The 13,334-nt window shown below is 43.7% G+C and overlaps 1 protein-coding gene across 12 annotated transcripts in view; it reads left to right on the top strand.

Annotated features, from left to right (window-relative positions):
* The window catches only part of IMMP1L (inner mitochondrial membrane peptidase subunit 1), a 73,848-nt gene that overhangs the window by 53,625 nt on the left and 6,889 nt on the right, over positions 1-13,334 (top strand). For all 12 annotated transcript variants that reach the window (XM_023646571.2, XM_070274979.1, XM_070274972.1 and 9 more), the window contains one exon: positions 840-966. In XM_023646571.2, the coding sequence (XP_023502339.1) occupies positions 840-966 (127 nt within the window). The remainder of the gene's footprint in view (positions 1-839; positions 967-13,334) is intronic.

The following is a 13,334-nucleotide window of genomic DNA, read 5'->3' as shown; positions in this document are numbered from 1 at the left end:
AGTACATATGTTCAATTCTTTTAAATATGTGTGTCAGTCAACAGAATTTACTGAGCGCTCACTTTCTGCAGAATGAGCACTGTGTTCTGTGTGGGTGGGGCATCCGTCTGACATTTTTGTCCCCTTCCTCCTTTCCACTGTTAACGGTCTTCCTTATTCTTGCATTACATGTAGATTGTTACTTCTTCCATGAATCATGCCTTCCATATGTAATCATACCCATATTGGTTTTATACGGTTGATATGCCAATTTATTTATTTTTTGTAATATATGTTTGGGCAACCATTTTATTTAGTTGTGTCTTCTGATACTTTTCCTCAAGTATAAGTCTCTTTGTGTTATACTGTACATCATCTAGGTTATATAATTTGTATGCTGTAATTCCTTAATTCCTCGAGCTCTAGGGGAACATAAATGATGTTCCTACCTGTTCATGTGCTTTATAGTTAATCATTACTACCGACTGGGCAGTAAAATTTGCTTAGTTAATTTGGTGGTATTTACATGGAATTGTTTTTCCATAGTTTTGGTTCTAAAAATTCGGACACAGAAGTAACACATAGTGGATACAGTGCAAAAAAGATAATTCTTTTGGAATTATCAGAAATCTTGGAATATTCTGATAGCTTTTCCATCACTCTCATTGTTGGGTTCTTACCATAAAAGTCAGTCACCAAGGTTTTCACAGCTGGTGAATGTGTGTGGGAAGGTCAGTATGTGAGAGGATGAAAGGTGTGGCTTGTTTAAGTGGCTTTATAAAAGTGTTACAGCCATGTCATGATGTGATGTGTTTATGCTTAATAAATAACACTGACATTTCTTTGACTTTTCCCCTCAGAGGTGACATTGTGATTGCAAAAAGCCCGAGTGATCCAAAGTCAAATATTTGTAAAAGAGTAATTGGTTTGGAAGGAGACAAAATCCTCACCAGTCGTCCATCAGATTTCTTTAAAAGCCATAATTATGTAAGTAGCACGTCAGTTATGTTACTCGTTGGTGTCATAGTTGATTAGCACTAACTAAACACAAAAGAAAGTAACTTTTCTTCATGTTTTGCATATAAGTCAAAGTGCTGCAATTAATAGAATTTAAGTATGTTTGTTTCAAGAACAACTTGGCCATTATATTTTAGTTCCTTTTAAAGCCCTATATAAACATCTCAGTAATCATTGTTGCAGGCAAGATTCACCAATGGATGCCAAAATGATTGAGCAAAAGTTTGAGAAAAAATAGTATATTTTCATAGTCTCAAAGTCTCTCTTTCAAGATACTTATTACAAAGGGAAAAATAGTAGCTGCATGGTGGAGACACCTGGCAGACTCCACCTTACCTGAGTGACCGAGGTTAACTTCTCCAGTAATAAGACGTGTCAACATGATGCCGCCCCTGATGAAGCACTGAGAGGGCACAGCAGTTCTGTGTTATTCTTGCAGAAGAAGGTGCACCCTCAGGCTAAGCCTGAGAAAACGTCAGACAAGCCCTGATCAAGGGTCGTTCTCTAACGTAGCTGTCCAGTGCTCTTCAAATGTCAAGGTCATGAAATAGAAGAGGAGACTGAGGAGCTGTCATCGACTGGAGGAGACCAAGGAGACTTAACACCTAGTTGCAATCTGGGATCCAGGCTTAGAAAGTTTCTCCACTGACTTGGTAGTGGAAAGTCTGATAAAATTGGATAGAGTCTGTAGTTTTTAAAAATCCTGCTTACATTTTTAGACAGAAATGATACATAGCTTTGGTCTAGTCAGCTTGCCTGTCCAAGTAGAAAAGAACAAGATAGGGGGCAGGGGGTGAGGAGCAGAGGGGACGGGCCAGCCCCTTTCAGCAGTCACAGGCCGCTGTGACAGCCACAGCCGGGAGGGCACCCTTTTGTTTACAGCACGTGCTCTTCTTGCTGTAATAATTGTAACACTTTTCTAATTTTCTTTAAATTTTCGGTGCCACTATCAGATTATTGATGGAGCTGTTACATCTGTTAACTCAGTTTACCTCTATCTTCACCCTCTATGTAAGCATATGATTGAGTTAAATTGTCTTCATTGTAAATTTATTTTGAACTCTAATAGCCTCTCTTTGCCCTATAAGTAAGTTTTATCGTTAGACTTATTATTTATAATTTATAACTGGTTATTTATAGTCTGTTATTTATTTGCCATCCATAGTAGACTGTACTTCAGCTGTGCAGATGTTTAAATGTTTATTACTACAGTGATAAACATGCTAGTAATTGTTAGCAGTTGGTGATAATACTCCTGAAGGTGACAGTGTGGTATCAGGTAACCAGTTTTTCTGTGGCCTTCGTCAGGGACTCTGTATCCTTTTATTCTTCAAAAACGTCAGATTTCTGACATAATGGTTTCACCTTCACATGACTCATCGCTTCATGAGGCATTCTAGTCACTTCCAGGTTCCTTTGGCAACAAGCATATATTTGAGACCAGAAATGGTTTTGTAGTAGACAGAACAACAGAACAGATAAACGACAGCGTCCGCTCTCTGTGCTCACACACCACAGCTTTGTTGTTTTCTTTTGAAGAGTTGTTAGAGGAGGAATGTCAGGACACAGGGGTTAGATAAAATCTGTGCTAAGTAACCTACAGAAGATGACCAGAGGATTCTGTTTAAGGAGAACATAGATCGAGTTTTCATGTTAGGTGAATGGATAAATTCAAGGACGCTACCATTTTGTCCCAGGGGTATTCCATTCACTTTGGTTTGCATGTTTTTAAGCGCACAAGCAGAATTGTAATAATATTGGCCAGCACTTGTTATGCACTTACTCTGTACCAGACAGTGTTGAAACTCCTTAATCATTTATTAGTCATCACAACAGCAACCCAGTGAGGTGGGTAGTCGTCGTATTTGACAGATGGAGAACTGGGCCACGGGGGGTTACAGAAAGGCCCCGTTTCAGAGGGTTAGTGAGAAGAATAGTTGGGATACAAAGCCAAGTAGCCTGGCAGCATGCAGGCCCTGTGCTCCTGACCAGGCCACCGCATCTCCTCCCCAAATAGCCTCTACTTTCTGATTCTTATCTCTACTCCCATCTCATCAAATGCTACTTCCCTTAAAATGAGTGTCTTTATTATTTTTGAAAAGAAAGGGAACCCTTTCAATGAGAGTCAGTGTTGGTTCTGAAAGAGAAGCCAGTGATTTCTGAAGGCTTCCCCACCCCTCTCCTGCGGTTTTTCCGAGGCTGGTTTATTCACGCCATATGAACTGTGCGGCGATTACAGAACTGCTTTAGCAAATGTGTTCCATTAATCAAGGTGATTTATAACAAAAATTCATCCAGGTTTGGAGCTCTCTGAAAAGATCCCCAACCGTCTGGAGGTCCAGCCTCTGGAGTGTCACCTCTTCGGCCGTCTCAGAAGCATCCTGGGGCTACGTTTCATGACATGGCTTCTTCCCCTTACCTGTGCGTCCTCTTGGGAAAGTCCTTGTTGTTTATGAGATGAAGACATTCCCATTCAGATCCTGATTGAACTGCATAGTAAAGATGATGAATATTAAATGTGCTCTGAATTCCAGTTAGAAAACATTTATTCTCCTTAGTAGGTGCTTCAGAAAGCAAAATACCGAAATTGTCATTTGGAACTTAGAATATAGCGTTTAGCATATGAAAGAAATAGCATTGTTCAGAAGTTGGCAAAAAAGAATATAAACAGATCTTTGGTTAAGTGATGTGGAACCATTTTATTTGTTCCTGAGTTCTGAAAGTCCAGGTGGCAGGCAGCACTTGTGAACTTTTCACGTTAAGCGTTTGGAAACTAAGCATCCCCGTGGAGGTTTTGTTGCAGTGGGTTTTGCTTATTTCGATGGTGTTGAGGACAGTAATTCTTTCCTTGGGTTGTGGGCTGAGCGTTGGCCACTAGGACATGAGCTTAATTTGCGGCTCTCAAAGAGACGGTTGTACTCACCTCGAACATCTTGGATAAGCTGCCTTTCTGTACTGTAGGAACTCCTCAGTTTGCTGCTGGAAGCCACTGACTTGCCAAAAAATTATTTGGAAGTGGAAGCATTTAGCAAACAGGAAATACATAAAATGAACTGGCGTTCTCCCACTGATTTGCACAGTAGGCAAAATGCAAAGTACAATCCTCTTTCCATTACTGTGGTCTCCATTCCCCTAGGGAACAGGGCCAGGGTCAGGATGCACAGTAAAACTTTGTTGTAAAGCTGATGAGGAGAGGAAGAAAAACACTTGAGAATCTTCCTGAGGATAACATTGTGTGACAGTCGAGGGCCATGAATTTGATCCACAGTGGAACTGTGGTACTGTTAGGCATTTTGAAATATAAATTCCTGTCAGCCAGCAAACATGCTCAGAAATCTCCCATCTAAACAGACAGACTCCTTTGACACCACACCTTCCTGTGGGGAAGAGTTGTGCATACTGACTGGCTCCACTTTGCACTTCATCTTTTCTCTTGAACTCATTCTGGTTAGGCTGTGGTACCCCCACCTGTTAGTTCTTGTCAGGGGTCCATGATGACTTCTCTGTTGTCAATCCAGTGTTCAACTTTCCATCCTCGTCTTACATGACCTGTTGTTAGTATTTGAAATAGTTCTCGAAATCTGGTTTCACTTAGTTTTGGGACATCGCTCTCTCGAGGTTTTCTTCCTACCTTTCTCCTTCTTGTGAATTCCTTTGTAGGTTCTTCCAAACACTGGAGTAACTGAGGGTTCATATTTCAAACTTCTCTTGTTTGTGTAAGCTCGCACTTTATGTGACCTCATCCTGTCTCATGGTTTTGAATACTAACTCAACTCCTGAATTTTTATCAACTGCAGCCTCTTTCCTGAGCTTCAGAATCGTATATCTAAGAGGATACCTAGTATCTCCACGTTAGTATATCATGGTCACCTTGAACTTAATATGTGCAAAACTAAACTCCTGATTTTCCTTCCCAAACTGGCTCCTCCCACACGAAAAGGCAACTCCATTCTTCTGCTTGCTCAGGTCGTCAACCTTGGAAGCATCCTTGACTCTCTTCCTCTTTCACCCACATCCAACCCATTAGCAAATCATGATGAGCTTATCTTCTAAATATAATCAGAATTAGACCACTTCTTGACACCATCACTGCTGCCATCCTGGGGCAAAACAAGGTCATCTCTCTTGTTTTCTTGCAGTAACTTCTCAACTGCTCTTTCCCATCTTCTTACCTCCCTACCCTTCCACTGACTCTTTCCCACGTAGCAGCTGAAATGATCCTTTTAATTCTAAGTAATAATGTTTCTCTTCTGCTTAAAGACCCAGTGGCTTCCCATCTCACTCCTATTAAAAGCCATAGACCTTACGATGATCTAAAAGACCTCACATGATGGTTCTTGCTGCTGCCTGTTCTTGTAATTAGAGTTTTATTGGGGCACAGGCACGCTCATTGGTTTACGTGTCACTGAAACGGCAGAGCTGAGTGGCAGCAGAGACTCTAAGGCCTGTGAAGCTTGGGCTGTTTACTGTCTGGCCCTCCGCAGAGAAGGTTTGCTGAGCCTTGCTCTGGAAGCTAAGGCCTTGATGGCAGGGATTTGTTTTCACCATGGCTGATTCCCCAGCACTTAAACTGTGACTTGGCATCTAACGGGCACTTAAACAACGCTTGACGGGTGGACAGGTTCACGTGTGAATAGGGCCTGACGTATTTTCTCCTAGTGTCTACTCCACTTCTACTCGGTTTCTTCTACTAGTTTCTTCTGCAAACTTGCTCCCCAGTAACTGCATGGCGTTACTATTTTCAGTAAGATGTGTGTGCCTGTGGCCCACCACACCCTATGCTTCTGCTGAACTGGTCAATCTGGTCTTCATAGAAGACTTAGAAGCTAAGCTACTTCCCTGGTGGGGCTGCCTGACCACCTTCCATAATGTCAGTTGAAAGTTGTAGAAAATATTGGAGTGTCCCTGTTACTTTGTACCAGCAGAGCAGAGTGCTGATTAAATGTTTCTTTCCCCAAGTGATTTCTTTTCAGACTGGATGATATTTTTCAGCCATCCTTTTTTTTTTTTCTTTTTGCTGAGGAAGATTAGCCCTGAGTTAACATCTGTGCCAATCCTCCTCTACTTTACATGTGGGATGCCTCCACAGCATGGCCAATGAGTCAAGTAGGTCTGTGCCTGAGATCTGAACCAGCGCACCCAGGCCGCCTAAACAGAGTGCACGGAACTTAGCCACTAGGCCACCGGGCTGGCCCCTAAGCCCTTTTTTTAAGCAGACTGAAAATTCATCTGGCTCTGAATTGACCTATCAGTTTAGAGTACTCTGAACTTGGTCTAGTCTAAATCTTCTAAAGGAGTGGTGGAACTGAGGTGCCTTGGACCTCCATTTCTCTATTTTGAGGGACGTTTGGTGCGTGGAAATGCTGTGGGGGTTATTACAATGAAGGCTATGTTGCTCTGGTAACGTGCAGTTCCTACTAATTAGGTGTGTGGTAACGAAAGTCTCCCACATTTCCGTAGAAATGCGCATGGCTTCTGGACATATTTAACTACTATACAGGTAGTGTGTTCTTTTGATGCTATGATTGGTTGGCAGATTGGCGATGGATAAAGTTGTTACCTGTGGTTGATAAACTTCTCCTTTAAGTGTAAACTTCTGCTTTCCAGTGGTTGTTCCTTGCAAAATGAAGAATCATTTTTAAAATCTCTCAAATAATTAAAACTTTATTTATTGAGCTTCAGCTTCTCAACCATAGCAGCCACTTTGTATTGAAAATGGACATATTAACAGAAATAAGGTTATGGAGATTTCAATATATTCCTGTAGCTAGAACACAGCAATCTTTTGCTGTTGTTACAGGAAACATACCTGTACTTGTTAGAAAAATTATGTGTTTTTACTTTTATTATCAACTTATCAAAATATGAGCCCATTTAAAGCTTTTTGGTTCTTGATACCACAGGTCCCAGTGTTAAATACAAAAGGTGAAGTGTTCACAGGACAGTGGTGGTAGGTGAATAAGGAAGGAAGCACTTCCTACATGTTTCTTTTTGAATTATGGAGTATGTTAATGACAACGTCATTATTTCAATTGGCACAAATGTAAGAAATAGAGACAGTTTTACATTTCGGAAAGAACTGATTAAATGTTCTCAGGCTGCACTGGTGGTATAGTGTTCTTAAAAGGAGAACTTGGAAATGGGACAATTTGCCAGTAATAAAGCTGTTTTACAACGTATTGGAAAATATTTAAATAAAACTGGTTGACAGACTGGAAAACAATCTAGCTAATTGGACAGCATTAGAAAACGGTCCCTTTCTGTGGTGAACATTGATAGCCCCTGGATGTGTCCTGTGTATTTAGGTTGCAGTTCAAATCCTTGAATATCCTAATGCTGTTTTTCTGTTTGTTTAAACGTTATTTACTTTAGCTAAAAGTCACAGCCATATGGTCCTCTATTACCACTTGTATTATAAACAGAAAAAGTACTTCTGAGTGGAGAGAGGAATCAGATTGCAAGGGCTCATTCATCATAAGCTGCTGATACACTAAATCCTTATGTCCTTTAGATGGAAGAGCTGCCTAATAATGTCACTTATCACAGCTCTGATAGCTAAATGAGGGCCTTGCTTTTTGCAGACTGTGGTGATAACACCCGTGCTGCACGTCCTCTTCTCAGCAACGCTCCAGGGTAATCGGCCCGGGCGCGCTGCTCATGGCCTGATTGCGCTGATGTGCGGGACGCGTGTTTACTCTCCTACTAAAGTGAGGTTCGCTGCGGAGGTGACACGGCTGGCTCAGCCTGTAACTAACACAATGCTGAAGATAGATCTGACTTAGTGTTTACCATTCCGAGCTGTTTTTCTTCAGATGGTAACACTAAAGAATCATCTTTGAGGTCCCCACAACTTAAGCATTTTCTGAATGTCCTCTGATCGAATTTTCTAAGATCACATGTTCAGAGTAATTTGATCTTAGTTTAACAGTAGCATGTAGTTTATAGCATTTTATTTTGTAGAAATGTGTTTTATATGTGAGAGCTGCGTACTTCAAGGCTGCCTTGGTCACTGGGAGAAGAAAGGACTGAAATTGTAACTCGGCGCTCAGTGTGAGCGTCAGAGGCCGACTCCACCTCTGGTGGCAGTGCAGAGCGGGCACCCCAAGTGTCTCGTGGCTTCCTGATCAGATACAGGGTCTGTGGGAAAGCTGCTTTGACTCGGTGGAATATGTTCACGTCTTTTGAAATCAGCAGCTAAATGAAGTTCTTGTGTTACCACTTTGGGTAATTTTCTCTGACCCACTTAATCTTAGTCCATGAAAGCATTCTCACCCTCCCAGACTCCTCTATACCTAAAATAAGAATGGAAAAGAGTAACAAACACAAAAGTCGGTGTGCGTGTTATCAAACAGTGGAAGATAGTAAATTGGCAAGAAAATACTGGCCCTACAGGCCATCGTTCTGCTAACTTAAATATGTGGGAGTGCTTTCCTCCTGGGTGGGAATTTTCATAACCACTTTAAGAAAACTTAGGGATCGTTCAGTTTGGCCCAGCTAGTGCCTGCCTCCCCACTAAACACACAGGCAGAGCCAGCAGGGAAAGGAGACAGAGTACTTAAAACTATAGGGTAATTTAATTATAGGTAATTTAAAATTCTCGGACACAACTTAGGATTCTGAGCTACTGTGGATGTGCATCTGGAACTCCGGAAGGGTTAGAGAAACCTTCTGTGGTCTGAAGAGACCTGAAGTTTGACCTGACTTCCCTGTGTAGAGGGTCAGAGTGGGTGTAGGGACGTAGACTGAGGGGACTTCTGACCCCAAGTGCAAATGTACCCAACCCCAAACCAGTTGCAGCGTCAGGCACCCTCCTCCGTGAGGCCGCGCCTCAGGAGCAGCGGGACAGCTGGCCCGGGGCCGAGAGGGAGGGCTGGGGAGAGGACTCAGCGGGGCTTCGCCTTTGGGAGGCTAGAGAGGAGGCACGGTTTGCCAGACCCTAACTTCCCAACTTCCCTTTGACTTTTATTTGGGTATGCATTCATTAATTCCACAAACATTTACTGAGTGCTGTGTCAGGGCCGGCCCACGTTAGAGCAGATCAAGTCCCTGCCTGCAGCACGGTCCAAGAGAACTTTCTGAAAAAACGGAGTATTCTGTCTCTCCCGTCCGCCTGGTAGCCACCTGGCTCCTGTGGCTGTCGAGCACAGGACACGTGGCTAGCGTGTCTGAGGAACTGAATTTTCCATTTTATGTAATTTATGAACTTGAATCAGCCGCGTGTGTTCCTGGTGGCTGCCGTACTGGACGGTACAGCTTTAGGGAACACGTGCAGTCGCGCTGGAGGAGCAGACGAGGAGTTAGAACATGGTGCAGCAGAATCGTGTGCGGGGTGCCATGATGACACATGGAGGTCTTTATCCAGCTGGGGTGGCGAGGATTGTTCCGGACGGGAAGCAGACTCGAACTGACGCCCTCAGGGGGACGTGGGAGTTGGCCACAGAAGCAGCGCGCTGGGCCATCCAGGAGGGAGAGTGCAGCCCTGTGCTTTGGGCACAGCTGCTGGAAGTAGGTCCCTCTGTCTGGAACATGGAGCGGGGAGGGGCGGAAAACAGGGCGGCTCGGTGCCTTGTGTGTCTCAGCAGGGGAATAACCTGGTCAGACTGTTTGTGAAAGATCACCCTGATGTCAGCACAGACTGAGGATGGTTTGGAGCAGGAGAGGCCAGAGGCTGGGAGGCCAATTAAGAGGCCCTGAGTAAGAATAACAGAGACGATAAGATTAAGACTGGAAGGCAGTACAGAGTCTGGAGAAAAGTTAAGGAACTACCTTACCTAGACAGGATTGGATGCTAGAAGACAGGGAAATGAAAGGCTCAAAACTGACAAGCCAGCCGGCCCGGTGGCACAGTGGTTCAGTGTGCACGTTCCACTTAGGCAGCCCCAGGTTCACCGGTTCAGATCCCAGGTGTGGACCTACGCAGCACTTGGCAAGCCATGCTGTGGTAGGTGTCCCACATATAAAGTAGAGGAAGATGGGCACGGATGTTAGCTCAGGGCCAGGCTTCCTCAGCAAAAAGAGGAGGATTGGCCATGGATGTTAGCTCAGGGCTAATCTTCCTCAAAAAATAAAATAAAATAAAATAACCAAAGGTATAACCAAAGTAAAATTGCAAAGTGCGTTCACTCCGTAGAGAACTGGGTGGACTGCACAGGAGACGACGAACGAAGAAAGCCAGCAGGCCTTGTTCATACCAGCAGCTGGGCAGCTGCCGATCCCTGGAGCCGGGATTTTTGGGTGCCAGGAACCTGTCTGTTGTTTCGCTTGGCTTGGAATATTTCTGTAAGCATTTATTAGTCCCGTTGTCTAGATGAGATTTAAAGCAGCTGTCCAAGGGTCTTTACTAGTACGTGGCAGAGCTACATTTTGAACTCAGGACTGTGACTCTGGACGGTGTAATTACCGTGCTTCACAGGCCGTCAGAGCTTCCTGTTCAGCTGGATGGAGGTATTGAGTACTGAGGGAGAAGACGAAGGAGCTGAGCTTGCAGTGGCGACGAGGATGAGCCAGTCAAGTCTTAGACTAAGCTCTAAACCCACTCCGCACGGAGATGCTCGGGAATGAAAGAGAACCTGTCAGGAAGAGGCACCCCATGACTGGCGTGCCCCAGCGCTGGCGGGCAGCCTCCTGGAGCTGTGGTGTGAACTCCTCCTTGGTGATGATGGGCTGGGAGCCTTGGGTGCTGCCATTTATAAGGAGGGAGGGACAATGACAGCTCCCAGGAGTGGTGCGGCTGGGGTAGCAAGTTGGAATTCAGATGGGGACACAAAGAAGCAGGGCTGTGTGGAGACAGCACCCTCTGAAGTCATCAGCGTGTTAACCTCCACGCCTGGTCGTTAGAGCCGGAGAAGCTCTGTCAGGACTGCAGAAATCCCGCTCTGGAGACCAGTGTGGGCAAGACGTGAGGCCAGGAGAATGTCAGTGAAAACAGAATATTAGTGGGACTGCTCCTTGAGTTTCGCTTTCAAAGATAGCCATAATTGACACTTGAGAAACTCCCATTTTTTAAAATTAAAGATTGATAATATTTTCTCAGCTCTGTGTTCATAAGAGCCCTTGGTTGCCTCTCCAGGGATGTGATGCTTCACTTTTTGACCTGTAGTCTTTGTCGCTATGCTGGTGTTATAGGGTAAACTCCAATGATCATTTACTGAAGGTGTTCCTAATTTTGCTGTTCATGAATCAAATACTGGGTTTTATGAAGTTCTTTAGAACTACGTAATTATAAATTATTTCATTTTCCAAACACTCTCTCCAGTGGTTTGTGTGCACAGCAACTTAACTGCTACGTTTGCTCGTGGAGGCCGTGATAAAGGAGAGCATCATCTGCACATGCTGGAATAGCAGTTGGCTTGGTCCTGCTCACCTGGAGTACGGGCACAAAAACCCCTGTGCAGGCGTCCATTGTTGGACTAAAATGAGGTGCTGTGAGTGGACAATTGCCATATGGACTTTCTTCCTGGGCAGGGAAATTATGCATTTCATATTTCACATTTATCATTCCATTAGACACAAAATGAAATCTTTAAAGTAAATGTGGAAAATGAAATACTTTTAAGATTAAGGTGTTGTTGATATATTACTCCATTTGCTTTTGCCAGAAAGAAACACGGCTTTATCTGATTCTTCCATAAAATGTGTGTGCCTCTCTTTTTCCTGTATAATTCAGGGAAAGGAAAAGATAATCTTGTCAAAGAAGGATTCCCAGAGCTCTGCGCCTCTCCTTGCGCCTGTGATCTGGGCTTGTTTCTTTAATGACTGTTCCCTTCCCGGCGCTCATTTTAGAAGACAGCCGAGGCAGCAGTGGTTGCAGGGCCACTGCACGTCCTGCTCCCACAGGGTCAATTGTAAAACACGGTGCAGCAAGGGGCTTGCTAAAAACCCACCTGTTTATTAGGATTTTGTTTTTTGAAATTTTTGAAAGGTCAAACATACAAATCTCTTACTTTTCAGTCAGAACTTCTTAATCAGATGTTCTTTGCTTAATCAAATAAGTGAGTTTGATTACAGTTTAGTCAATGTGTCATTTGATGTTGTGGACTCTCATCAGACCTCACTTGAATCAAGAAAGGGGGCACCTGTGGGCTGGCTCGCAAAAGCCCCTCTGGTTAGCTGGAGGTGCGCAGGCCCGAGGCAGTGACAGGGCTGCCTGGCCACCAAGGGGGCTCGTTGCAAGCGGCCTGGGAAGCGCTCAGGCCTGCAGGCCACTTCGTCCTGCACAAGTCAGCCCTGGTCGGAGCTCAGGAAGGCAACCTCCAATGCGGACGGACACACAGGAACGACTCAAGGGTCTTTAATGCTCTAACATTTAGCCCTCAAGTTCGCTCTCTCCCAGACCCCGGGAAAATTCAGATTTGAGCAACAGTAATAATTTCTATGTGGTGTTCATTGTAATCATATATTCATCTATTCTTATTCAGTCACATGCATTCATTCAAGTTGGCATGGCAGATTGACCAAAGTATAAAAAGGAAAAGTAATCTAGCTATTAAAAGTTTTTTTTTTCGTGGTGGTATTAACTTTTTAAAAAATTTTTTATTGAGTTAATGATGTTACAATCTTGTGAAATTTCAGTTGTACATCATTGTTTGTCAGTCGTGTTGTAGGTGCACCCCTTCACCCTTTGTGCCCACCCCCCACCCCCCCCTTCCCCTGGTAGCCACTAATCTGTTCTCTTTGTCCGCATTTTAAATTCCTCATGTGAGTGGAGTCATACAGAGATTGTCCTTCTCTAACTGGCTTATTTCACTTAACATAATTCTCTCAAGGTCCATCCATGTTATTGCAAATGGGATGATTTTGTTCTGTTTTGCAGCTGAGTAGTATTCCATTGTATATATATACCACATCTTCTTTATCCATTCATCTGTTGATGGGCACTTAGGTTGCTTCCATGTCTTGACTATTGTAAATAATGCTGCAGTGAACATTGGGGTGCATAGGACTTTTGGGATTGCTGACTTCAAGCTCTTTGGGTAGATACCCAGTAGTGAATAGCTGGGTCGTATGGTAGTTCTATTTTTAATTTTTTGAGGAATCTCCATACTGTTTTCCATAGTGGCTGCACCAGTTTGCATTCCCACCAGCAGTGTATGAGGGTTCCTTTTTCTCCACAACCTCTCCAACATTTGTTACTATTAGTTTTAGATATTTTTGTCACTCTAATGGGTGTAAGGTGATATCTTAGTGTAGTTTTGATTTGCATTTCCCTGATGATCAGTGATGATGAATATCTTTTCATGTGCCTATTGGCCATCTGTATATCTTCTTTGGAGAAATGTCTGTTCATGTCTCCACCCCATTTTTTGATCGGGTTGTTTGATTTTTTGTTGTTGAGTTGT

The sequence above is a fragment of the Equus caballus genome, chromosome 7 (genome assembly GCF_041296265.1).
Source record: "Equus caballus isolate H_3958 breed thoroughbred chromosome 7, TB-T2T, whole genome shotgun sequence".
Taxonomy (NCBI): domain Eukaryota; kingdom Metazoa; phylum Chordata; class Mammalia; order Perissodactyla; family Equidae; genus Equus; species Equus caballus.
The sequence above is the reverse complement of the archived record's forward strand: the minus strand, read 5'-3'. Positions and strand labels throughout refer to the sequence as shown.